Genomic DNA, 26,708 nt, shown 5'->3' on the forward strand with positions numbered 1-26,708 from the left:
AGTCAGGACAGGCTGAAACATATGGTTTACAAAGTAAATTAGTCAAAAGCCTCTCCTGAAGGCAAATCCTATAGCAGAAAATTGATTTCTTACTAGTTTTACACGACTGTGATTTTGCTACTGAAGGATACACCAAGGCTAGCATTTTCAATAAAGCGGTGGATAACCAAAAGTCTATTTAAACACAAGTATCTTTTGAGTCATTACTTTTTCTGGCATTAGATTGTACAATTCAGTTTTATGTATCGGGGATAAGTAACATGCAGGTTGTGAGTCAATGCCCCAACGAGCATCAGAGAGACCATCAAAAGGGATCCCCTTTCTTCTGAAGAAGTGTGATCAGATGGCTGACATTAACCCACTAGGTCACATCAGGAGTGTGCTCTCAGAGTGAATACCCTGCTCAAAGTCACCTACCTGGCTTGGTTTGCGGAGTGGTGCTCTCTTAGAGTCCACAAACCGGATACCTTTCAGATGAAGTCAATCATGAAGTGGCGCTTTAGGAGTCCACCAAATGCATCCAGCCACTAAGAGTCACTCTGCCCAAACTAAACCCTCCCAAAATACATTCTGTGGCAGTGCAGGATCCCCTGCATCAGCTGTTTGCCTCTACTTGGCCATTTCTATTGATCTACATCACATGCTAAAGCAGACATAACTTCATTAGTGCATTCAAGATTTAAGTAAGGGAAGGATTAGGTTTTATGAAAATGCTTTAAAAAATCATTCAAGATTAAAAGAACAGTGGAGAAGAAAGTAATGTCCCTTTTTGAAAAAAAAAAATTATCTAATTTATAGCAGTTAATTGATAATTACTAGATCACAATCAGTAATATTTCAAGGACAGAATTATCATCTTCAAAACTTTTACATATTTAAGTTCCCTCTCTCCAATGTCTTTAGGCTCTGCAAACTTCTAGTAAAATCAACTGAGCTATGTATGTGAATACATATTTAAATGTGTAGTTAGGAATGCTTAATTTTACAGAAATTAATCAGAGGCTAAGTTCCTGAACTAGGTCCTGAATAGAAAGATTTTTCTGATAAAGCTATAAACTGGATGTCAAGGTGATTAAGCATGTCTTTAAACATAAAAGACATTTAGCTCATTATTCATCATAGAAAATTTTTGTTAAACTTAGTGGGCTACTCTTTTGTGCAAAAATAATTTGGGATTTTTTTTTTTTTTAAATAGACATTGGTGGTTACTTTGAACACTTCATGCAAAATTTAAATTTTCAATTGACTTCCAAAGTTACAAAAGTTGCATTATCTCAATAAGGACTATACAACCCAGCCTTTGTTGGCTGTGTCTTTGGTAGTAAACAAATGCACTAAAGACTGTTCTTTGGATCTATCATTCTACCCTGCAGAAAAAGATTGTAACTCCAGACTATGTAGTGGGAAAGGACCCCTGGCTCATGCTAACTGTTGAAGTGCTCAGGGAAGTTGTTTGGGAAATGGTAGTTAAGGGAGGCCAGTGCAACGGCCAGGACCATTCTCACAGTTTAACAATACAGCTGGTCAAATTTGTGTATCTTGGGATGTTTACTAGTATAAGCATAGCCATTGAATAATCATTAACTGACCAAGACTTATGATTGGTGGGTCCCAGAATAGCAATGCTCCAGACACTTTCCAGTAACAAACCAGACTTTGAGACGTTGCCATAAATGGCAATTCCTTTAGGATACTTTTTTTTTTTTTTTACAGTAAATGTATTTGCAGAATTTCAGATTAGTGAAGGCTTTGATCTTCAGTGGAAGGTGAAAAATGATTGGCCTTATAATCCTGAGCAGTTAGTTCCCAGAGTTTACATTCTGCAATGTACCCCACAGAAATGTCAGAACATGTGCATAAAGTCGAATGGTCTCAAATTTACAACGCAGTTCCCATGTCTTTGAGCAAACACTAACCTTCTGTTCCATAAGTAATGTGTTTGTAGGGATTGCTGCAAATGCCTTGTAGCTTGTCTTGATCTTGTACTGCTAAAAGGGTAAACCAGAAAGCAGGAGGAGAAGTAAAACAGGGTAGAAGAGGGAGAGGGAGAGAGGGGGAAGAGAGGGGAAAGGTACGACAGAATGAAAGACAATTCCACTTGTCTTGCAGACATGTTGAAACAATACAATGCTTACGTATTATCTAGGAAAGCTATTTCTTAAAGAAGAAGCTAGTGTTTCTATTAAGATTTTAAATGACATCTTTCGGTTTTAGGAATGAAGTAGGACAAACTGAAATCCCTGTACCAGCGTATAACTTCCAAAGTGATTTTGACCACTTTCTGCTGACTACTGTCCTTAAATGAACATCAGGAGAGGCTGTCAGTTTTTTCCAAATTTGCTTGTGATTTGATATGATAATGCACAGCTACTTCTGTCAGTACATACACCTCAACAACTGCTGCTGTGTGGTGTCATCCTGGACCACTAAGTCAGAGCGACTTCCGTGATTGGCTTTAATGAGACTGATTAGGACCCTTAAATGCTGAATTACTTGCATGAGTGGATAGATCATTTAAGTCCTGTCACAGCTTTTCAGTTCCTGAATAAGTAACACTACCACCCAAACAAATATTTCAGAACAAGTATAGGAACTTTCACACTCTAACCAAGAATGCAGAACTGACAATCTAAGCCATACAAAATGAATGGGTTGGGTACAAAAATTCTGAGATCAGCCTTAAAAATTATTCTGTTTAAACAATTTATATTTTAGACTATATTATCTTGCCCAGTTATTTTTAACTCTTTAGAAACCATACTTCCTACATTTTCTTTGCAATTATGGAGGTTAAATTCAGTAATTTTTAAATGATTGATGAGATTCTTCTATATTTGCATGAGTTCAAGAGCTTGGATTCTTAATCACATGACTGCTGGAATTTACTTTTTTTTAACAATTAAGTAAGGATTCATTACATAGTTCCCTTTTCAGCAACACCTAATAAAAAATCAGAAATCCACATAATAATAGAGTTTTAAGTTATTGGCTGATTATTTTTCTAATAGTCACCCAGAAATAAAGTTACAGTGCAGGTTTTTGAATGTTCTGCTGTCTGCAACAGTGAATAGAGGTGATTATGAGATAACAGGCTGAGCAGCATGGTGTACTTTGGGTTGGTTTTTTGTCACTTTTCTTTTCTTTATATCTAATAAAATTCTTGATGACAGCAGAGGGGCCAAAATTTTAATTCAGATAGGAGAAACTTATATCAGCCTTGAACCTCTCTTGAAATATTGTAGGACACCGATCTTTAATTCTTTCTCTACATAATATTATGTTTCTTTCAACTTTACTCTTAGTCAGAAGTTGGAGACTGAACAGACATTCAAGAAGTCAATAATCACAGTAATCATATTGAATGAATATTCTGACAAAGCAGATGAATGCGAATGCTGGAAAAGCACTTTTTTTTCCTTTTTTGAGGGGGGTTGTAATTTATATGAGACTCAGTGATTCTAACTTGGATGTCTACCATTTAGGTGCTTCAGTCAAAACTAACACATTTTATAGTCACAGGCATCTACAGAATAATTCATCTCATCCCAAAAGAGGCACCTAGAAAGGCAAAATAAAATCATCCTGCAAACACGCCATATTCTCTTAATTAGTTATAATAGAATTGGCCAACTTTTGCATGGATATCTAACTTCCAAATGTCAGAAGTCATGTGAGTTGAATCCTGCCCTCTGAACATTTGGACAGCAACACTGCTATAAATGTGTGTAGGATCATATATATATTTATGTATGTACAAATCTATATGCAGATAAGACATAAAATACTGCACACTGAAGTAAGATGGCAGACCAAAATTCCAAACATTAAAATTTGTATATCCACAAAATGTATCCTTGTTTGCTTTTAAATGATATTCAATCAAGAAAATTATATACTTAAACATGTAAATGAAATGCAGTGTTTCCACTAGCCCATGGACTTTTACATATGATGAGATGAGTATCATGTATGATGAGAATACTGTGACCATTTTCAAGTTAGTTTTACTGTTATATGAACTAAACAAAGACATATCAGTGTTAAAATGTAAAATATACTGCTTTAATGTGCTTTATCACTTGCAGATACCTGTGCGCAATGTACTATCGTCACAGTGTCTGAGATGAGGGGAAAGTCTTTAATTCAGTTTCTCATCTATATGAATATGTTTATCAACACATTAGTTTGCATTACTTAAAATTACTCTGCAATGCCTAAATACATTTAATAATCTGGTTCATAAGAACGTAGTAATGTTTTTAAACAGCTATGGACAGTTAGGTCTGCTGGTCTGCACCATGATCCAGTCAGAAGGAAATTAACTCCAGTATCAAACTCAGGCAAATATCAGCCTGGGGAGTTTTGGGGAAAATGTCCTACTTTTCCTGCTCAAATGATCACCTAGGGCACCCGCAGGGCGTCACAAAGTGTGCTAGATGCGTACCTATAAAGGCTTAAAATCAGTGACAAACCATGAGAGTGTAGAGCTCCTCATGAGTAACTTTTCCTGCTTTGTGGTAGGTTTTGCAGCTGTGCTGAGCTCTGTCTTGCTACAGTTAGTTCATTCCCCAGCTCTTTTGGGCAGATTTACATACATTCCTGTACTACATGCAAATAGGAAAAATCAACGCGCACATAGGAATGATAACCCATGAAACTACTGCAAAGAGTTTTCAAACAATAGCCGGCAGTTTTTATTCTAATCTGTTCCTGTAGAATCAGCAATTTTATCTGTCTCCACTCCATCCTACTGTTCATTTTGCTACATTAGGTCCATGAGGACACTGTCAAAGTGTCTTCAAAGTCCAGGGAGATAGTTTTTATTTATCCTGTGGTCACCTACAGTTCACGGTTCACACTGATCTGTGGATTTATGTTTATATTCATTTTGAAAGACAGTCATATCTTTAAATCATTGGCGAACATAAAGATAAACATCTAAAGCATGGGAAAACACGTGTTTATATATACAAATGCAAACAGTTAAATCAGTTAATAGGTGGTTCTTTGATTTGCGTGAATTGGTGCATGCATGTAAAAGCTCTCCATTAAAGAACACTTTTTGCATAATTGCTTTGATATCATGCTAATGAAACAGTTTGATGTGAATGCTGAAAAGTACATCTTATGTCCAAATTCTGCTTTAATAGGTGTCAGCTTAATATGTGCCTTAATGTTGCTTCAACCACTGTTGAAGTAACATTAAGGTTGCAAAATTACACATGCCAAAGTCAAGCAGTTCTAGATCCTTGCTTTCCCTTAATATTCATTTAGCACATTCATACATGCAAAAATTTTATCATGCATCAACAGTCATCAGAGGAAACAACCTGCTTTTTTATCTAGTTCTAAAAATGAGCTGATAAAGAGATCTAAACGCTGCTTAGGATGTTAATCTTGTCTCTCCTCAATCTTTTCCTTTTTTCTCTGGAAATACACCGAGATTTGAGGCTGGAGAGCCCGGTACCATTAATACATCAGCAAAGTTCATTGAACTATACCATAAACTAGGTATGGAAATAAATGAGAGCAGGAGGAAAGGGGGGTGTTGAATGCACACTATTATTAACTGTAAATGAAGTCTCAGCCTCACATTTTAAAGACACGAGAGACCTTTCCTGCACTGAACACCCAGCTGCATTTGATTTAGAGATTTCAGATCTTCTGCATCCCCAGTGGAGCCAGCTTTGTCTGCACGACTAAAAATTGTACCAGACTAATGGTCCAAGTCTCTTAAATTGGTGGACACTTTCCCAATCTCAGGGGGGTGGTGAGGCAGTTTCAAAAGTGCCACCGTATTGCATGATAAAGCAGAATTAGCAGGAAAAAGGACAGTAGGTGGGACAGATAGGGTGTAATAACTTCTGCAGATATAAACCCAGGCAATAGCTCAGTGTCACAAGCAGAGAATTTCCTTACTGCCAGAGACTCTCACAGTGCTCATTGCACTGACTGGCAGAAATTGCAACTGCTTTGCAATCTGCAGGCTCAGTCATGCCTTCCAGTTTTGTCTCGGGGCTTTTTTTCTTGGAATTTCAGCAATTTCATTTTTTGTTTCATTAAGTAATACTGACAGGGTGTAGCGACACTGTCCAGCTGTGCTTGGCACAATGGTTCCCTTTGGGTTGTTTGTTTTTAAAAGAACCGTTCATGACAATCGTTACTTTGTGCTGATTTAAACCTCTCATTTTCAATTAACGTTTTCCAAGCAGTTCAAGTCACCCCTGCCATGGCCAAGCTGTTAGGAACAACATCTGACACAACTCGGTCTGGCAGACTAGGCTGTAATTTTGTGCTGTGAACAAATAAATCAATAAACTATGATAGCCTTTCTGTGATGGGCAGAGCTCGGATATCAGCAAGAGGAGGCACAGAGTGCAAAGATAAGATAAAAGAGGCTGGAAAGCTTTCTGCAGCTCTGATGTCTTCTGCCACCAGCTCTTCCTTTTTGCATAGCAGTTCCTTTTGTTCTCACCTACATGCTGCATGTTTTTTGATAAGCTTTCCTTTTCTCCCCTTCCCGTTCTTGAGATTTATCTTTAGATTTAAAGTGTGACTGGGTCCCCAAGCCCTCCTGCAGCAATTGCCATCTTTGCTTATTCTCACTCTGCCGGGACTCTCCTGCCTTTGGGTGGATGACAAACAGCAGGAGTGTGGCTGATCTGTCAGGTGTGTGACTTTCATATTTGCAGTAGCCCATGTTGTAGGAAGCTTGGCCTTTTTTCTTTTTTTTTCCCCTCACCTTCTGTCTGTACCAAAGAAAGGCAAGTCACAGGCGACAGGACAAGAGGAAATGGCCTCAAGTTGCGCCAGGGGAGGTTCAGGTTGGATATTAGGAAGAATTTTTACACTGAAAGGGTTATCAAGCATTGGAATGGGCTGCCCAGGGAAGCGGTTGAGGCACCATCCCTGGAGGTGTTCAAAAGACGGGTTGACATGGTGCTGGGGGACATGGTTTAGTGATGGGTTTTTTTGTCAGAGTTATGTGATGGTTGGACTAGATGATCTTGAAGGTCCCTTCCAGCCTAGATGATTCTATGATTCTAAGAAGCAGGAGACTGTCCTTGTCTTCTGCCTCCAGCTCTTGGCCGCGTAGTCCTTGCTGAGGCTGAGCTCAGCCATGCCTCTGGGATGGTTCCAGAGAGGCGCAGAACAGCCGGGGTGAGTGCAGCCCCTTGGGGAGCCGGGGTGGGGGGAGAGGTGGAATGGCGTGTTTGGGAGTCGACTGTTGCTGGAACAGCCAGTTCACACCAATCAGATTGAGCTGCTTCCAGCTCAGCCCTGCACCTAAGACCACCATACTTCTATTACTTTCAGTGGGAATACATGGGGAGTCACGTTAGAACAGGCTCTATGGGTTATTTTTGACGCACCAGTGTTTTAAGTGAGCTTCAAAGATAAGTGCATTAAATGTATATCAGAACCACTGGACACAAATCTATCTTCAGTAGTACCTCCTCCCACTCATGAATAAAGTATTTTATTTTTATGCTAAAGGATTCCTACAGCATCTTCCCCCATAATACAGAACACATTGCTAGCAATTTGATATGGTAGGATTTAGTCTTTGCTATCTTTGCTATCAATACAAAAACAGTTCCTTTTAAAACATTTTTTCCACAGCTCATTTATTTCACTAGCATTGAGAAATACAGATGTGATTTTTCCTACAAAGGGACAAAGAACTGTTAGAAAATAAGCATGCACCAAGAGTACCTTGGGTTTGATGTTTTCATGGTCAGGAGGCAGGGAAAAAGATTGTGGTGAAGTCAGCTCTCTGGGTCTTGATGGCAGTGTGCCTGGTGACTTGTCTGAGACAGGAGATCTGCACTTTAACTCTGGTGAGGTGGCAGATTGCTCAGGTCTTGGGGAGGAGGAATTAGATCTGTAATTTGTGTGCACCAATGAAGAATTAACCTGCAGTGGATAGGAATTAATATTACCAGTTTGTGAAACTGGTGGAGTAGAATGAGGCCGTGAGAGAGAGGTCTGCTTTGAGAGACTTGAAGGGGTGGTAGACGAGGCACTCATCTCCTGAACAGACATTTGGGATAAACCTGATTTAGACCTAGAAGCTGAATGCAAAAGACTTGGGGAAGGAGATGAGTGTTTTTCTAGGGTGGAGGAGAATCCGCCACTCAGACTGGCAGAAGAAAGCAAAGGATATGACCGGCAGGTAAAGATGGGTGAGTAAGTGTGCACTCTCTGGGACTTCTGAGGTGCCCGGGACCTGGAGGCAGCAGAGCGCAGCCCTTCTGGAGAAGGAGAAGTAGGGTGTGCCAGGGAAGAGAGTGTTGGGGGACAAGGAGGAGGCCGACTAGACTGCAAACCTGGAGAGGTAACTGATGTTCTATGTGAGGAGACAGGGGATGACAGAGGACTTCGGGAGTCTGGAGAAAGCGTTCTGATTGGAAGGTGCTTTTGAGGAGAAAGGGACCTCGCTCTAGGGGTGGGATGAGGCTTGGAGGGTAAAGGCAGATGCTGAGTCCATCCTGAAAGCCAATATTCCTCTCTGCTGGGAGAATCTGGCCTTATTGGAGGGCTTGAAACAGATTTCTTGGGGGTTGGGGGAGTTGTTTTGGACTTTTGATCTATAGCAAGTGTTGAGGATCCAAGGGAGCTAGGAGAAAACGTTGGACAAGAAGCAGGGGAAAGTGGTCTCCGCTGAGAAGAGCCTGATCTCAAAATAGCAGTTAAGAGGGTCAGTCTGGTTGGCAGAGGGGATCTGACTCCTGACTTTGTTAAATTTCCTCTAGATGACGTTTGTGTGCAAGGCTCATTTATACTACATATTGTCGAAGAGGAGCCGTAAAGAGAGGGTGGAGACAAAGGTTTAGGGCTAGGAGATAATGAATGTGTTATTATATGTACAGGGACAGGAGATAAAGTTTTCAATCTTTTGGAAGAGCTGGGGGATAAAGTCTGACCTGAAGATCCTTGAATTTCAGCTGAACGTGGAGGATTGGGGGAAAGACTTGGGCTTTTTGCTGGAACGGAGGATGTGGCAAAGTCTCCCATTTTGCAAGCACAGAGAGGGGCATAGAGACTTGGCGTTTGTAGGTTATCATACAATCGAGGAGTGGGGTAACAACTATTTGATGCAGAAGAGGATATTTTGGACATGGAGGGGGGTGAACTATGGGAAGCAGACTGAAAGTAGAGAGATGAATCTTGCTTAGAAAACCCAGTTGCTGACTGCCGGTTGTTACAGGAGTCTTCCAGCGAAGAGGCTTGATTCAGGTTAACCATGGCACCACACACTACTTTCTGATTAGTTGGAGAAATTAAGTGGACAGCAGGTGTTTTAGAGGAAAGATGATCAGAGGTGGAAAAAGTAGAAATTAACTGGAGAAAAAAGAAAAACAGAAATGTTAATATAGGTGGAATCTGTGGAACTGTTAAGCACCCCACATTTCAGTCCTGTGGTCATGCATAAAGTGTTTCCATTAGTACTGCTCTGTGGGTTTAAAGTACAGGGCTGTCTTTAACTGGGGGCTACAGCCTGATAAATATAGCTCTCAGGGGAGGTGACTGAGTGCAGATAACTTATGTTTTACTTATTTTTATGAGACCTCAGTTATGTTGACATAAATGAGGTTCAAGTCTTCTGTATTTTTCATTTTAGGTAAAACTCAAGACAGTTGTGTCATCAGTGTCCAGAATCATGTGATGCCACTCACATTGTATAAACACCACAGAAAGTGAGAAAATTACAATATTATCTCATCTCACTTTACCAGCTCACTGGAAAGTAGCCTTTCTGTAAATGAGATTCAAGTCAAGTACTCATTTTTTCTCATTCAGTAAACAACATCTTCTGCAGCACTGTGATACCAGAACAAGAAATTTTCTCAGAACTACTTAAATCAGACATCCAGTTTGTTTTTCACTTTTCTTGTCATTCACAGAGCAGTGCATCTGACAGTTTGCAGGCATATAAGAGTCCTTATCCCCTTTTCCACAGTCTTACAATACACTAATAAAACAGTAATGAGCTCTTTCATGAGTCCCTTTTTTTCTTAGGTCTATTCTAATTAGGATTTGTCAAAACTAATTACAGCATACAAGTATATTATCAACCTTTTATACAGTTTTATGCTTCTAAAGAAAGAAATTCTCTCAAAATCTTCCAAGTTATTATAATGCTGAAATTAAAAACTGAGGTATACACAATATGAATAAAACATATCAGTATGAAATAGTGAGCTAAGTCAACTGTAAAATCAAAAGGCTACAAATTATCACCTAACTTTTGACTGGGCGACTTGAAAGCAGGGAAATTGACTCTAATCCCTACAAAATTCATATAAGAACACCTATTTATTTACTGTTTGATACCCTGAAAAGATTATACAATTCTATAAAAGAAAATTATACCATTCAGTTTCTACATACACAACTTACACGTCTGTGGCTCAGCTTATGAATTATATTTTTAATACAAATGTCTTCCTCACAAGAGAGAGGAACTATTATGATTATTATTGTTATGTCATATAGTATTGATACATCACAAAAGAAAAATAAGAACAAATCAAGTAATTTTCAAGTGAGAGTACACACTGGAAAAAGCTGTGACAGAAGAGCAAGACTTAGAGGCTTCTAAGGGCTAAACTTAGCATAAAAAGCTAAATATGAGCTAAACGTGCACATCAGAAACCTATTAGCCCTTATAACTTAAAATAAGTGAGCTCTTCCTGCTAAATTATACCATATAAATAACAAAACTTGCAAACTGAAGACACTTTCTGTATAAGATACCTTCAGAAAAGCCAAGGCAATGCTTTGATTTATAGAAACCAATCAGAATGCCTTTACAACCCTACTATTTTATACATATGTTACAACCCTACTTATTTTATACATATGTTAAAGTATCCCGTTTTGAATTGGGAAGCCAATGGATGTATACAAGGAAAATATTAGAATACAAAAATTAATATCCATTATATCATTGTACCATATAATCTATTGGATTAAGAAATTGACTCTTGTTGAAAAAGCTGCTAATTAAGAATAAGAAAAAATAGTGTAAATTGAGAATAATTTACTGATGTTTAAGTATTATGAAAAAATTATTATTAAATATGTCATGAAATATAAAATTATTTATCAAGTTAAAAAGCAGCATGGTAATAAATCTGATAATTTGGAGCAACCTCCTGAATTTAATAATGAGTTCTGAAGTTGATAAACTACCAAGACAAAACTGGGGAATGAAATCTCTATATTTCAAAACAGAATAGATAAATTTCCCTTTACAAAGACAACGGATTAAAAGAAAATGAGGAATGAATATGAAACTCCATAATGAAAGAGCAGGATGTGCAATGACTTCTAATTAGTTAAAACTTAATAAGAAAGATTTATAAGAAGCTAGGAAAATGTTCATGGTAGCAGATGATAAATACGTTCCTGCAAGTATGATAAAGATATTTTGCAGTAGTCTTGTTCCAGTTTGAACACGACTGAACATTTATGTGCTGTGCTAATTGAGCCATTATTCAAGTCTTCTGAAAAGATTCTGCTATTGTTTTACACTGTAATGCAGTACATCTATAGATGGTCACCCTCTAATTTACAGGATCTGAGGATCATAATCAAAGTTGGTTGGAAATGACTTCTTGAGGTCATCTAGTTCAGCCTCCTACTCAAAGCAGGGCTCTCACCAACACCAGTGGCTCAGGTCAGGTGTGGCCATGTCTCACCAAGTCTCTAAAGCCTTAATAACGGAGGTGGCTCCAGCACCTCCTGGGCAGCCTATGTCAGTGCTGCACTACAACCCAGTGAGAAAGCTTCTCTGGACGCCCAGCTGGGACCTCCCATGCTTCAATTTGTGGCCACTGCTGTCTCACATGCCACTGCAGAGAAGAGTTTGGCTCTGTCATCTCTGTAACTGCCCTTCAAGTAGCTGTGGTCTGTTCCTAGGCACCTCCTTGAATACTTCTTGGTGTGAGTCAACAAAGCCAGCTCCCTCAGCCTCAGCATACATGTGCTCTAGGCACCTTTATAGCTTTGTGCTGGACCCCCATTCCCTTCTTCACATGTTTATTGAATTTGGGAGCGAGTGGCCACCAAACTGAGCATGGTTTTACGGGTGCATGGCTTTTACGCTGTCAGTAGGTGAGATATAATAACTTCCTTCGATCAGTGGAAAATTTTTGACCTTTTTTTTCTGTTCAGTTTCTCTACTGGTTTAAAACACTTCTGTAGTTGTACTGGATTAGTGTAGAGGAAGCGAGTGACTGAAGCGGGTTTGTGTTCCTTTGGTCTGTAATTCAACTGCAAGTCATTTTCTCTTCTCAGGAGCACCTCAGATATGCATTTCCTAAAAATGTATAAAGAAAGTTGAAATAGGTGGCAAGGTTACCTTACTACAAAGGGATCAATGAACTTCAAAAAGATCTTGATGCTGCGTAGATGATCTCAGACATATCAAAGAGGTCATAGTCTTAGTATTGAGCCTTGCCCGGGAGACCTTCAGCATGTTTGAAATGGCAGAGCTAAGCTGGACACAAGGCAAGTGATCTTTAGAGATCTTTGTTTTGGAAGGGCACAAAAAATGTGGTTACTTATACCAGCAAGGCCCTGAGAGATGTGCTGGTCAAAGAGGAAAAGTGAAAGTGTGTAACAGAGAGCCCAAAAGGCAAAAGTCATGTCTGAGAAAAGATATGGCTTGACGCAGACCTGGTCCAGGGGCCAGTTAACCATGCTTTGAACTCAATAGAATTTGATTATAGATAGAAAAGACTAAAGTAAATACCCTACCAAGGTTACAACCTTGAGAACCTTTTATGGTTTCAGCTGGGATGGAATTAGCTTTCTTACTAGCAGCTGGTATAATGCTATGTTTTAGATTTGGGATGAAGGTAGTATTGGTAAAACACTGACGTTTTAAGTTGTTGCTAAGCAATCAAGGCCTTTTCTGCTCCTCACACTGCCCCTCCAGCAAGTAGACTGGGAAGACACTAAAGCTAGGAGGAGACACAGCCAGGACAGGTGACCCCAACTGACCAAAGGAATGTTCCATACCATATGACGTCATGCTCAGTATATAAAGCTGGGTGAAGAAGAAGGAAGGGGGGGGATGTTCGGAGTGATGGTGTTTGTCTTGCCAAGTAACCATTATGCATGATGGAGCCCTGCTCTCCTAGAGATGGCTGAACACCTGCCTGCTGATGGGACTAGGGAATTAATTCCTTGTTTTGCTTTGCTTGCGTGCATGGCTTTTGCTTTACTTATTAAACTGTCTTTATCTCAACCCACGAGTTTTCTCACTTTTACTCTTCTGATTATGGGATTAAAGCACGACAGAAGAGAGAGTCATAAAGAAGCAGTTGGAGACTGTGGAAACTTGTCAAAATCTCTGGAGAGACCACAGTAAATCAGACTGTGAGCCAAAACCCACTTAATATAGATGCCATTCAGAACAGTCCGTTTTTTCCCTGCATTCTTCCTGGCGATGGCAAGGAGTTTGTAGGGACTCTTGAGTGATTTGTTTGGAAAAGTCAGATCAGGTGACATGCACTGGACAGAAGAATGTCGTGTGACTTTGACTACCTAAAAAAACCTTCTGGCTATTGATCCCCACAGTGAGTCAAGAAGTTTCTCCAAGCAGAGTTCATGTCGTGGTATTCAGGGGAGCAGATATCCCACTCATCTGAAAGAGTTAACTACCAAGGGCAGGAGTGAGTTTGCCTCTCCCTTGAATGGTTAGACTTTCTTTAACATTAAAAAAAAAAAAAAAGCACAATATATTAACAGTAAACTATCACCAAAAATTTCCAAGTACAAGCAGAATAACTAATGATTTTTTTAACTGATTATTTTTGTAAGGCTTTGAATAGAGTGTGGCATTTTCCAACATCAGTCGGGACCTTTACACCTCAAAGAACAACAGAAGCTTCTGTTTTTTTCAAGGCTTTTCTTTTTTTCTTTCATTTAAACAAAGTCAGAAATGAATGAAGCTGTAGGAGCCCTCTGATTCAGTTAGAGTAATCCCCTGTATAACACAATGTTCCCCAATGCTGGGCCTTGTTTTTCTTACCTCTGACAGGAAACCCATAGTCTAATTATGCTTTTAAATGAACATAATGTTCTATATAATAACTCTTAAGTGGGACAGATACTGCCCTTATAATCCAAGAACCAATAAGGTAGCCCCTATATGGAATCCTTTGTACAATGGAAATCTACCAGCAGATAAATAATGCCTCCATTTAATCTTATCGTCATTTTCCTTCTTTTCTGAACTGATAATACTTCATTATATAGTAATCCAGAAAGAGTGATGCCTAAAGAAACACCAAAGAAGAATTGGAACATCAGTGAAAAGTATCTTAGTAAAAACACCTTCTTCTTACGAAGCGATAGAGACAGCTAGAGATATTTAGATAATGAAGACGGAGGAAGTACTTACAGTCTTGAAAACTTGTGACTTAAGAATAATGATTAGTTATGCATTACCCATATTACATACTACCTCTCTTCACATTCAGATGAAGAATTAGTAAAGTTAGGCTTTAATTCCTTGTTCTGTGCAACCTGTATTTTCTGTTACTCTACCGGGCAAATCCCTGTTTACTTGTCAAGTCACCAAAAGCTTAAGAAAGCTACTAGCAAGTAAGTTTTTCTGTATTGTCTTACAAAAAATCCACCCAATTTCTGTAACAGCTTTTAAAGAAACCACCCAAGTAAGCCTTGCAGAATCTGCATACTGAAGATTGCTGAAGTAAATTTGTACTTCTCTAGGACAATTATTCTTTTATAGGGTGCTTACTCTACATAGGCTTATCTATGCCTTTACACCTTCTTCAGGTAAAATTCTCACTGACTTCACTGGGAATTTCTTGGAAGAAATTAATATTTCATAATGCTGTGAATCTCAAACCAGACCGGATTTCTTATTCACATTTTCCTCAATCAAAAATTGACATTGAATTTGATGAAAAATTGAGTAGCACAAGTATTTCAACACAAGATAGGAAGTCCTATTCATTTTCAGAAACAAAGTAGACATGCTTAACATTTTTAAGAAAAAAATATTGATGAAGAACTGCATTTTCAACTGAAAGAAACCCTGTTGAGGTCAAAGGAAATGTCCGAATTTATTCCATGTGAGAAGGATGTTGCTATTTTGCTAAAGGTAGAGTTTTCCCCTCATGTACACCTTTGAAAACTATCAGTGCTCTTTCAAAGATGAGAGACATTAATTTTTCATGCCATAAATCAGATTGATGCATTTTGAAAATGAAACATTTCAAAGACCCTTTTTTGAATTCTCCCAGTGACAATTTAAAATATTAATAAACCAATAAATGTGCCCTATAAATTTTACCATAAGATGGACTTTTCATCGTCATTAGTTCTTTACACCTGTGCAAAGGCAGTGCTAACTAACAATCAGAATAATAGGATTTTTTACAGCCTCTTTCTCTAATGTAAAGGGCTGCAGTGGGTCCTGAGGAAAAAAGAAAAACAACTGAGGCCTGGCAAGTCTGATGTTAATAATTTAGAAGATCTACAGGCTCCATTGATTTCTATGACCTTAGCCAATTTAGACTAGCTAGGAATCTAACACCTTCAGATTAACTTGCTGTCATGATGAGCTGCTTTTAAAGGAAAGAACACTAGATTTGCATTACCTGCTCCACCTATACCCCAGAGCCATTAGGGAGAGGCAGCAAGTCAGAAGGGTTGGGAAAACTCCTTAGAGTCCAAACGTTACAGGAATGGCCAACAAAAATGCTAATTAAAGAATAAATTGGCCAAGCTGCTTTACAAACTGACTCAGTGTCCATGTCCTGAAAGCTTTAGAAAGCAAAGGTTAGCTCTAGAGTTTAAAGAGCAGGTTACCTGATGTTTTTGTGGATCAGCAGCACTGTGGGAAAGCACAGCACTGGGAACGTGCCCATCACCAGTGGGTTTCTCTGCCCCGGAGCCAGGGGAAACATGGGTCGTGGCCAGCAGCTGGGCACTGATGGGACCGTAGCCATTGGAAGGCCGATGAACATCGTTCGAGGCAGCAGCTATTTCATCTTCATCACCGGAGTCCGTAATCAGGATAAACTCAGCCTTAAAAAGATCATTCTCCTGCATTTCTCCTTTGCTCGAGTTACACCCCGGGGACTGGAAAAGCGTTTGGGTGCTCTCTGTATGGATGGCGGACACACAGTCTTGTCTGGCCCCGCTCTTTAAGGCCAGCTCATCAGAGACTGTGTTAGGCTGCAAAAGACAAAAGGGAAAAGATCCCAATTAGCTGCATTTTATTTGTGTTCCCCAAAATGCAAAGCAATTTTGGCTTGCAGCAATGGCTGGCACCGCACTACCAGAAGCGCAGAGGGCGAATGAAGAATTTGGGCATGAGCACCCAGCAGAAATCAACTCTCTAGGGAGCCCCCCACCTCCAGCCCCCCAGCTGATGCTGCAGGGGCTGCCCTCCCAGCAACTTGCTGAGCAACAGGGGACTCTGAGCACAACGATGGTGGCCCAAGCCCGGGGCTGGCGCGGGAACCCAAAAGGAGGGTGCAGTCAAGCCGCATGAGCTGTCAGACCAGACTACGCCAGACACGGTGGGAAGGCATCCCGACTGCGGGATCCACGGGAGCGGACAATGCTCCTCAGAGGAGCCTGGCAGACAAATCTGGGACAAAACCTATACATATTAATGAAGAAACAAAGGCCTTTAAGACAGGGCATTCTCTGAAGGGAGCAGACAAAGAATCTGAGGTCAGAGAGGTTTACTGTATGTTCAAGCTTCTCAGCACAGACCACAATTGTTCTTCGTATTTTCTGCGATTTCTACTTCCAGTATGTAGCTTCTCAAGCACGCTTTTGGATGAGAGCAGGAGTAGTGCAAGCTGGGCATACAACACATACGTCACCAAATCATTCCATATTGAAACTGCTAGAGTAAATGACATTTCTCTTGAAGGAGGAATCAGGTAAAAGAGTGGAATTATTGCATACTGCAAGAGAAATCCTGTAGATGGGGCTCATATTTGAATCCTGCTTGAGGAATACAGGCATGACAGATTTCCACTGGCAGCTCCATAAGTCCCCGGAGCTCAGTTCTTTAAAAAAATATTGGACCATAAAGGGGGATACCACCAGAATGAGTTTGGAGGTGTTATTTTCATTATCTGAGGTTCCTTGCTTTTTTTTAAAATATTGTTCAGGTTCTAGACATTTTAGAATAAGGAGTAACCAGTGCTATGAAAGCCTCAGTTCTGCACCAGCTGCCAGGAAAGTTTTCTTTGCCTACGCAGAAACACAGGGAGACAGAGGCCAGGAATACCTGATTCTGCCTTACCCAGAGCACTACTTACAGCAAAAGCAATACTGAGCGGCTGGAAATGTAACTCATGAGTTCAGCATCCTGAGGATAATATTCCAGTGCATGTCTTTTCAAACATGTCCACTCTCTGCCCAGACCGACCCCTTTTTTAGTCATATAGGCCACTGAAAATGCTGGAACATGTTCAGGTCTGAGCTGCTGTGAAAAGTTTTTTAGCACCAACAACTGCGGCCCCAGCAATGTCCCAGGGAAGGAGCTGTTACACAAGAGCAGAATCACCATAAGCATTAATATTAATCTGAAGGTTCGAGTTTCCTCTCAAGCAGCATGGAATAAAATTAGAGGCTGCTAAAATGTTTTGAGGCAGGAAAGGAATAACAAACACATTGGGCTGGCTAAAAGCAGGAGAACCAGGAATGTTGTGCTGCTGGCTTCACCATCATGGGAAATCATGGGGACAAGGTTTCAAAAAAAAAAAACCACCAAGCTTTCAATTTGATGCATTACTACACAGCTATGAAAGGGATTGGCACCTTTGCTGGAAACCACAGCTCTGGCATTTGCTGAAACCAAGATCCAGTGACCAACTCTTGGTCGATTCCCATGTGATAACGCTCCTCACACACAACCCTTGCTCCCATAAAGATCAGGAAGGAATCCCCCCTTGTCTGCCAAGTATATAGTTCTTGCATGACTGACAGAGGACAGCAATGTGATGGGAAAGGGTTTCCTTACAATATAAACTCTGCCAAAAGCAAACCAAGCTGTTGAACAGATATCAGACTTCTCTTGCACAGCAATTCTGCATCTCTGATAGGCTTGGTAGCTAAAACAAAGCACAAGCTAAGAAACAGTTCAAGGAAAAGAGCTTCAGTTCAGTGACGTTCAGGACAAAATCTTCTGTATCTTTTGAAAGAGCAGAAAAATTAGTGCAAACAAAAATCTACCTTATTTATAATTTCTTGATTGTTCAGATCGTGGGGGTCCTCTGGAATTGTCACAAGGAACTTAGAGACATCTACAACCTCAAAATGAGTTGGAAGTCTTCCAATGTATGGTACGAATGTGAAGGTCAGTGGTTTAGTTCCAGATTCTTGAGAAGTGACCTACAAAATACACAATTAGTTCAATTTTTTTTTTTCCCAAAGAAAAATTATTTTTGTCAGAGTTGAAATAACATTTATTACTTCATCAACATAACATACAAGTCTATTACTAACTATACTGTTCATTGTTTATTTAAGAGGTCATTGTATATTAAGGTCTTCTTTAACAGAAAGAATACTGCCTTGATTATACCCATCATCATCCTATATATTCTAATACTGTGACAAAGCAAAAAATTTGTTCAGTAATTTGTTATTCTTTCCATTTTCCATACTAGAAACAGAAAAGCATATTCAATTCATTTCAAGGTTGCTTTTATCTTTGTTTAACTCCACTTTAGTAGAACAACAATGGAATTATACCACTATATCTGGACATAATACAGCCCCTAGAGTATTTGCTTCACAACTTACAACAAATTGGAAGGACTTTCGCTCTGCAAAAAGAAAGCCACACGTTTACATTTTCTAATGCAAATGCAACTAATTCTGAACATCTGGGATGAATTCTGGTTCAAGTAAAAGATTTTCTCCCATTTTCTTTGGACCATTCAGCCACACACACCAATTAATTCTGTGTCTGTCATCTCATTTCTGGCTCCCCACCTTGCATTCTCTCTAGGACCGTGTACTTAGGGCCTGAACGCACTGAAGAGAAGAGAGACTAAGAGAAGGCGATTTCACCTGAACATTCAATTTTATGACAGTACTCTCCCATCACTTCCATCCTCTTCACAGGAGGTACTGGACAGGATAAAGAAGTCCACATCATGGTAAAACTCTCAGTTGCTTTGCCAGGTGTGAGGAGAAGAACTCCAAAGACCTTGGCAAGGTAAATAGAGTGAACCACATCCCAAACTGCTGAACCTGATATGCTGACTTTCCCACTACCCATTGGTGCAGAAAATTCTTCTTTCTGATTCAAAACTATGGAATGTATAGACTTTCCCTTGTTTTATCATGTGATTTAAAGCTTACGGTAGTTAATTGTGTATCCAGTGAACTCTAATATGCAGAACCTTGAACTGTATTGAATCATAGAGAAAAACAGGACCACTGCTTTGACTCCTTTTTTTGGCTTACTCATTTAAAGTGAAACAAATTGGAGAGCTATGGCTCTCATTATGCTTCTTTGTCATTTGCATCCATAAGTAAATAGCAATTACAGAACAGAGTGGATTTATGGAATACATTCACATGACTTGGTTTTCTCATGGCTGGAGCATTAAAAATGATAGACATAGATTTCCAGTTTTTAAATAAATCTAAGCAAACATTAGTTGCTTCCAGTGACAGCTGTCTCCTTCAGGGCTTGAGCAAAACAGAGGCAGGTTATTTATACAAACACTGCCAACTGCTGTTTTCTCTACAATTTAGGAGAAGAACTGTGCTCTCTCAGACACACAGAGAATAAATTTCCATGTGTCCACCTCTAGTTCTGAAAGAATAAGGTGTTTTGATGTTTGAAAGTGAAAAATTCTGAATAAGCAGCAGCCATTTCAGTTCTGAAATAAGACCTTTGTATTCACAAACTGACACAAGTAGGTTATGTTACACTGCAGCCTTGCTACCCAGTTAGATGTGTGCACTGCAAGGCTGGAGTGACAAGGTGGTATCCTACTTCACCCCTCCCCTTCACACAAGTGGCCAAGTACTGGAGCACACAATGTATGGCCTGAATCGGTAGCAAAAGGGTGGCTGCTAACTGCTTCACCATGCCAGGAGCTCTGGGTTTTATTTTGTGTGAGGGAAAAATGATATAGCTCTGCCATTCTGTCAACAGCCAAGTTACCTGAGTATGACTATTGCTCATGGACATATTGGAGAAGGTCCAGAGGAGGACCATGAAGACGATCAGAAGGGTGGAGCACCTCTCCTTTGAGGACAGGCTGAGAGAGCTGTGGCTGTTCAGCCTGGAGAAGAGAAGGCTCTGGGGAGACATTATAGCAACCTTCCAGTACCTAAAGGTACTTTTCCTACAGGAAAGATGGGGGAGGACTCTTTATCAGGGAGTATAGTAATAGGATGAGGGTTAATGTTTTAAACTGAAGGAGGGTAGATTTAGATTAGAAATCAAGAAGAAATCTTTCGCTATGAAGGTGGTGAGGCACTGGAACAGGTTGCCCAGAGAAGCTGTGGATGCCCCATCCCTAGAGGTGTTCAAGGCCAGGCTGGATGGGGCTTTGAGCAACCTGGTCTAGTGGGAGGTGTCTCTGCCCACAGCAGGGGGGTTGGAACTCAATGATCTTTAAGGTCCCTTCCAACCTAAGCCATTCTACAATTCTATGATTCTCCATAAAGCAGCAACAAAATTTTAAATATCAATAGCTGGCACATTAAACATTTAGTCCTTGCTCCTGATACAAGACAGCAGAGTAACATCAGTACTCGAGGAGGTACTCATTAGTGAGCAGCCACCAGTCCCCACAATGCAGCCAGAGATGCAGCCTCTGCCACCTGAGCACCTGCTGTATCCAAAAGTGCTCTTCAAGAAGCAGGATTACCTGCACACAGGTGGGAGCACCCATCATATTGGCATTAGTGATTTCTGTACAGCTGACATTCTCCATTACAGTCTTCCACAGCACCTGAGTCTCCACTGATATCAGGTAGAGATGGCCTTTGCTTTCCTGCAGGTCTGTGGCTGTGCTTTCATCTTCTCTCTCTAATTAGGAAATGCGGTTACTGACCCTGGCTACCTGGGTCATTTTTACTAACATTTTCCCCCTCTACCTCACCCTCTTGTCGTGCTCTTGTGTGACACTTGACATCAGTTGTTTTGTATCAGTGAGTATTCTTGTGTCAGAGCACAAAATATTCCTTACAAAAGAAAAAGGAAGAGAGAAAGTGTGCAAATAGCAAGCTCCCACACAAAGAGATTAATAGAAAGTTCCAATCAAACATGCTAGCGTTGCTAAACTCCCGGTACTTTATCTGCATATTTGTAATGAGGAAATACAAACAAAAAGCCAAGTTATGAGGCTCCAGACCATTGCATAACAATGGAAAGATATTGCCAGCACCTAATTCTGTATTGTGTCTTGCCCTGCACTTTCAATTCTATTGCTTTGGTGGAAAAATTAAAGAATACATGAAGAAAACCTTATATGGCCTAAACATGTTGTAGAAATAACCATCAAAATTGCTTGCAAGCTAAAACTAAGACTGGAAAACACATATAAAGATGTGCAAGCTGGAATATTTTTTCAAGTGGAAGATACCATTAAAGCATGGTATTATTTATATTCCCCCTAGCATATTTTATTTTTCCTGGAGTTTAGAAAGTATAAACCAGCACCCAGGATTACTGCATTTCACAAAGTTTTAAGTTGTCAGATACTGTGTGAGGCAATGTAGAGAAATGCGTTCCCCTTGGGTTCACTCATAGCAAGTGGGAAATGAACTTCTAGCAGGTGAAACTGGTCATGCAATCTAGGCTGCATCATAGAAACCTAGATAATGAGCAAATATTACAAAATTGGTCAGAAAACCCAAATGTTTCCAATGAATAAAACAAAAGAGAAGAAACCGTTGTTTAGAAATATCTTTTAACTGGATGTTTTCATTTTACGGATTTCAAAAAATAAGTAAAAATATTTTGACATTTTAAAATTTAAATTTTAATTGGACAATGTGAAGCAGAAGGAACCATTATCTACTTTTTTTTTTTTTTTTAAATGTAGAGAAAGAATTTTTGGACTTTTTTTCATATACTCATCAAATGGAATGTATCTCTCTGGCTGATGTTTCTATTCTTGAAGAACTGAAAGAAATTAACAGAATGGACTTTCAGCATTTAATTAAATCTATTAAAAGCCACTCTGACATGTAGAGGTAAATAGTAGTGAAATAACCTTAAAATTCAAATATATACAAATATATATATATGAAACTTTCTTGCTGTTTATAATCTTTTTTCTGGACCCAATAGTAACAGCAGAAGGAATTCAATGCCATACATTCCTTGCTGCTGTAATTTATTTGAATCAATAGAGTTACGTTGGCAATAAAATATCATATGAGACATCTATTCAAATTGATACTAATGAATTCTGGTTTATATTATATAATCACCTTTATGCACAATGAAATAATTTATTGTTTTTAATTGCATCCTTTCATGTTACTTAGTTCTTTGAAGAATATAAATTATAGAGTTTAATATAAATAACCTTTGAATATCCATTGGGGGGATGCTATAGGCTGCTGCATAATACATTGCTGAATAGCTTCAAAAGGAGAAACTTATTCTAGATGACTTCCATGACTTCCTATGACATTAATTTACACACAGGTTTGTTGCATAATTAATACTATCAATTTACAACTGCCCCAGGGATGGTAACTTAAATTACATTAATTATTGTTTTCATTACCACAGCTTCTACAGTCCTTACTTGAAGAGCACTTTTTTATTGTCTCAGTTACCTTATGAAGACAAATGAACACTTCTATGTAATCTCTCTCATGCTGTATATGCATTCAGCATACTGCCTATTTTGTAATTTAAATTGAGGTCCCATTGTCAGTGATTGCTTCCCAGGATTTCCTTCTGGAATACAGATTGCTAAAGTGAAATTGAATATGCTGGTTCGCATTACCACTTCTGCCACTGATTTGCTAATGTAAGTCATTTCGCTAATAAAACGACACCCTGAGAAAACCTCACTCTTGAAATATCAAGTACTTCCTTTTGAGGTTGTTTATTTGTTTGTTTAAAGGACTGAAAAGGAAATATATGCATAAGTAATAACAAAATAACAAGCATGTGCATCATACCATAGAAGCGTGTTGACTGACGCGCTGTTTTGGTCAGAGCACACGTTCACATGCCCACAATTCCTGCCTGTGATAAATATAGCTCTAACACAGAGCAAGAGCAGAACTAAAGCCGCTCGCCCAGCCAGGGAGAGGGGCCATCTGAAACACGGCCCGGGTTGGGTAAACTCTCCTTAAACTCCTTTTCTGTGTTCGGACTAAAGTCAAACCACAGAAGAGGCATTGTTTCCTCCTCAAGACAGAGAACAAGGCTAATCTACTATGGATGAAATGATCAGTTACTGAGACGTAGGGGTCTTCAGCGTATCTTCATGTCCTGACTTATTATAGGTATCACAGTAACCCAATACAGATTAGCTGATTATTGCGTAATGTGAGCTCTGGTTTATCTAAAACCTTTTACAAACAGCAACAGATGATCATCTGAACACCAACTTCATGTGTGTGAAACTTCAGGGGAAAAAGCTAAATCCACTCCAAAAGTCCAGGTTGAAATTACAGCCCAGCTGAAGTTTGTGCCAAAATTCCCACCGACAGCTGTGGTGCGGGAACTTCCCCAAGCCATTTGCCTGGCTCTGTGATGTGCTCATCGTATCACCTCCAGCAAATCACTTTTGCTTCTTTCAGTACAGCAGCACAAACTAAAACGCACACACACACAGACATCTTTTCAAAATTAATGGGTATAAAGCACTAGAAAGCGCAAATGAGTAACAGTATAAAGTTGTAATCTATTATTTAAAATGCAAGAGCTCATTCAGCTGAAGTGTTTCTTTTCAACAATAATTTTAATTAGCTCTTCAGCCCAGAAGACTTTATACAACTGTAATTGCTCTTTCATACCGGTCTACACATATGCAGCTAAGCATGGTGAAAGTTAAGTATAGGTAACCTTTAACTTCCTCCTTTGCAAAGAGGGAGTAAAATACCTCTCCTGTTATGTTTAATTGATTAATTGAATGCAGTTTGACTAAATGATCGTAAAACACTAGACCTTAAGGTGACCCGGGTCTCTAAATCATATTTGAGGATCACTGACACCCTTAAAGCCCTTATTTGCTCCAGTCTCCAAAATCTTCTAGGAAGCAACATCTTCCAAGGTAAAAACTCCTGTTGTAGCATCCCACACACAAAACTCCAGCTAGGTAGTTTACACCCAGATTGCCTCTAGCTACTCCCTCAGCAGGTAATCACCATTTCCTTCTGTCTGTCCTGCATTCATTTTACTGTGTGGATCAATCAGAAATGAACCAGAAATATTGCTTCTGATTTTGCACAGGGTTTTGTTTTTTTTTTGTAGTAGTACGGCCAGGCTTGCCATCTGGTCTTGCATAGAAGGCAGTCAAGGGCTGGCAAAAGTAGACTGAAAAAGTTTGAAGGCTGATTGCAAAAGAAAATTTTAAAACAAACAAACAAACAAAACAACCAAAAAAAGCAACTGGTGCGGTCTAGCATGCACAGGGATCGCTTTTCCAGTACATTAGCAGCCAGAAGGCTCCCTGGGAAATGGGAGACTTCAGACCAAGTGCCGGTGCCTGTAGATACATAAAAATATCTGCACCTAAACTTAGGTCCGTAGAAGGTCATAGGACTTACAAGTCTGTATGTAGAGTATCCGTACACAGAGGCATTCACGTACACTGATAGACGTAACACGCTCATACAATGTCATGACACTTCTGCCCAACAGAAGGGCTGCAGACTGCTTAGTCACATTAGTGTAACAGCAGCGAGGCATGACAGATGCCACTTTTCTAGTCCTTTTTTGAAGAGCTCCATCTCAATTATTCAGTGACAAATTGAATGATAACCTGAACTTATTCTTTTTCCTGTAAAAATTTCTTGCAATTTCAGCCTTGCAAGAGAGTCCTAGAATGCTGCTGTCATCCTCACAGCAGTCTTGGAGCACACTCTCATTAATGTGTATGACATAATTCCCCTCTTTTTCTTTTCCCAAAAGCTGCACCTATCAGTAAGCAGGTGTAATTTTCAAATCAAGCACTGAGGATAGAAATAAATCCCTACTTACATCTGTCAGAGCTGAGAGATCAGTCTTGTGGGATGATGCTAGCAAGGAACTTCAATTTTACTGTAGCACACATCAGCCATTTGCCCTTTGGTTTCCTGAGATGCCGGAGTGATTGAGGGCCAGAGGGATTTCAGCCAGACCAGCTCCCTCCCCACGGACCTGAGGTTCACACATGGTGAGGTTTCCCCACCACACTGCTGAGCAATGCCACTCCTGCCCTCACCACCACAGGAGGATCAAGCCCACATGGTGTTTCCACCACAGCTGAGCACCTCAGCAGTGCTGCTGTCAAAGGTGCACTGCAAAGCAAGTTTAGTAACACACCAGCGATATTGTTGGAAGCAATACCTTTTGGGAATAGATGGTGCCCAGCATCACATCTGTGTCTATACATATCCCTGCATGTGTCTTCTAATGGACCATTCTTTTTGTGCAGTGAGCTAACAATTGAGTGACTCCAGAAAAAGGATATATGTGTGGTGATAAAATGCATGTCATCAGGAAACTATAGCTTGAAGGCTGCTGAAGAAAAGCAAGAGTTTTTAACAGATGCCTCCAAAACTACAAGCACAAGATAATAGCAGAAGTCTTGAAAGTGTCAGCATAGGAGAGGGGCCCTAGGGCTACAAGCGCAAATCGTTAATAATCCTGTTATTACTCGCTACAGGAATGCAACCTTGTGTGCTAGTATTGAGGATAACACATCCAGCATATGTAAAACATATCAAACAGCATAGAATAAGGATATAACATCACATTTGCTGGCCAACGAAGAAAGAACAAGTGAACTGTTAGTGAACATAGGAAAATAACTTCATGTGGGCTAAAAGTGCAGGGGAAATAAGCCCCACCATCAACATCACACCTTCCTGCAAACAGCTGGAGATGCTGGCAGCTTCCATAAAAATGCATAGAAAAAAAGAAGTGGTAGAAATGAGAAAGTTTGTCTAGGTCAGTTTTAACCGCATAATTCTTGAGAATGAGCTGTAATAATTGATCGTTTGGACTTTAAGTGTGAGTATCATTGTAGTTGGACTAGCAGTCATCATATAAGCCCTATGCACATGTGAATTTGTATGCACTTGTGTGATCGGTACAAAGGGGAGGTACTAAGAGAAAAAAGTATATTGAAGAGAGGGTAAGTATGAGAGGCAGAGCATGAAAGTCTTTTTAAACTGATAAACTCAGGAGATTAGTGGTTCATTTCAATACACAAGAAATGATAAATTCAGAATACCAGGAGTCAGCCCAATCTGTCTGAGGCCATCAGGACACATTGGCATCTGCAGTAAACAAATTGAACCCCATCCAATAAGGCCATAGCTGCTATACATGGACAAAGACTGCAGGATTATACATGCAAACAAAGAAACAAGAGGCTTCCAACATAACTTTGTGACCATTCACCTAGAAGCCAAAGGCATAGCAATAGAACCTTCTGCTTCTGCATAAAAGGTTGCCCTCCCAGCTGTGGCTCCAGCTGTGTCACTATGAGTTA

At 39.8% G+C, this 26,708-nt stretch overlaps 1 protein-coding gene across 7 annotated transcripts in view; it reads right to left on the reverse strand.

The window, feature by feature from the left end:
• The window catches only part of MLIP (muscular LMNA interacting protein), a 123,070-nt gene that overhangs the window by 50,576 nt on the left and 45,786 nt on the right, over positions 1 to 26,708 (reverse strand). For 3 of the 7 annotated variants that reach the window (XM_074154116.1, XM_074154110.1, XM_074154109.1), the window contains exons 2-5: positions 18,244 to 18,402; positions 15,856 to 16,224; positions 7,717 to 9,345; positions 1,917 to 1,988 (exon numbers count right to left, since the gene is read on the reverse strand). In XM_074154116.1, the coding sequence (XP_074010217.1) occupies positions 1,917 to 1,988; positions 7,717 to 9,345; positions 15,856 to 16,098 (1,944 nt within the window). In that variant the 5' untranslated portion in view covers positions 16,099 to 16,224; positions 18,244 to 18,402. The remainder of the gene's footprint in view (positions 1 to 1,916; positions 1,989 to 7,716; positions 9,346 to 15,855; positions 16,225 to 18,243; positions 18,403 to 26,708) is intronic. The other 4 variants (XM_074154113.1, XM_074154111.1, XM_074154114.1 and 1 more) reach the window with 2 other exon arrangements.

The sequence above is a fragment of the Numenius arquata genome, chromosome 9 (genome assembly GCF_964106895.1).
Source record: "Numenius arquata chromosome 9, bNumArq3.hap1.1, whole genome shotgun sequence".
NCBI classification, from domain to species: domain Eukaryota; kingdom Metazoa; phylum Chordata; class Aves; order Charadriiformes; family Scolopacidae; genus Numenius; species Numenius arquata.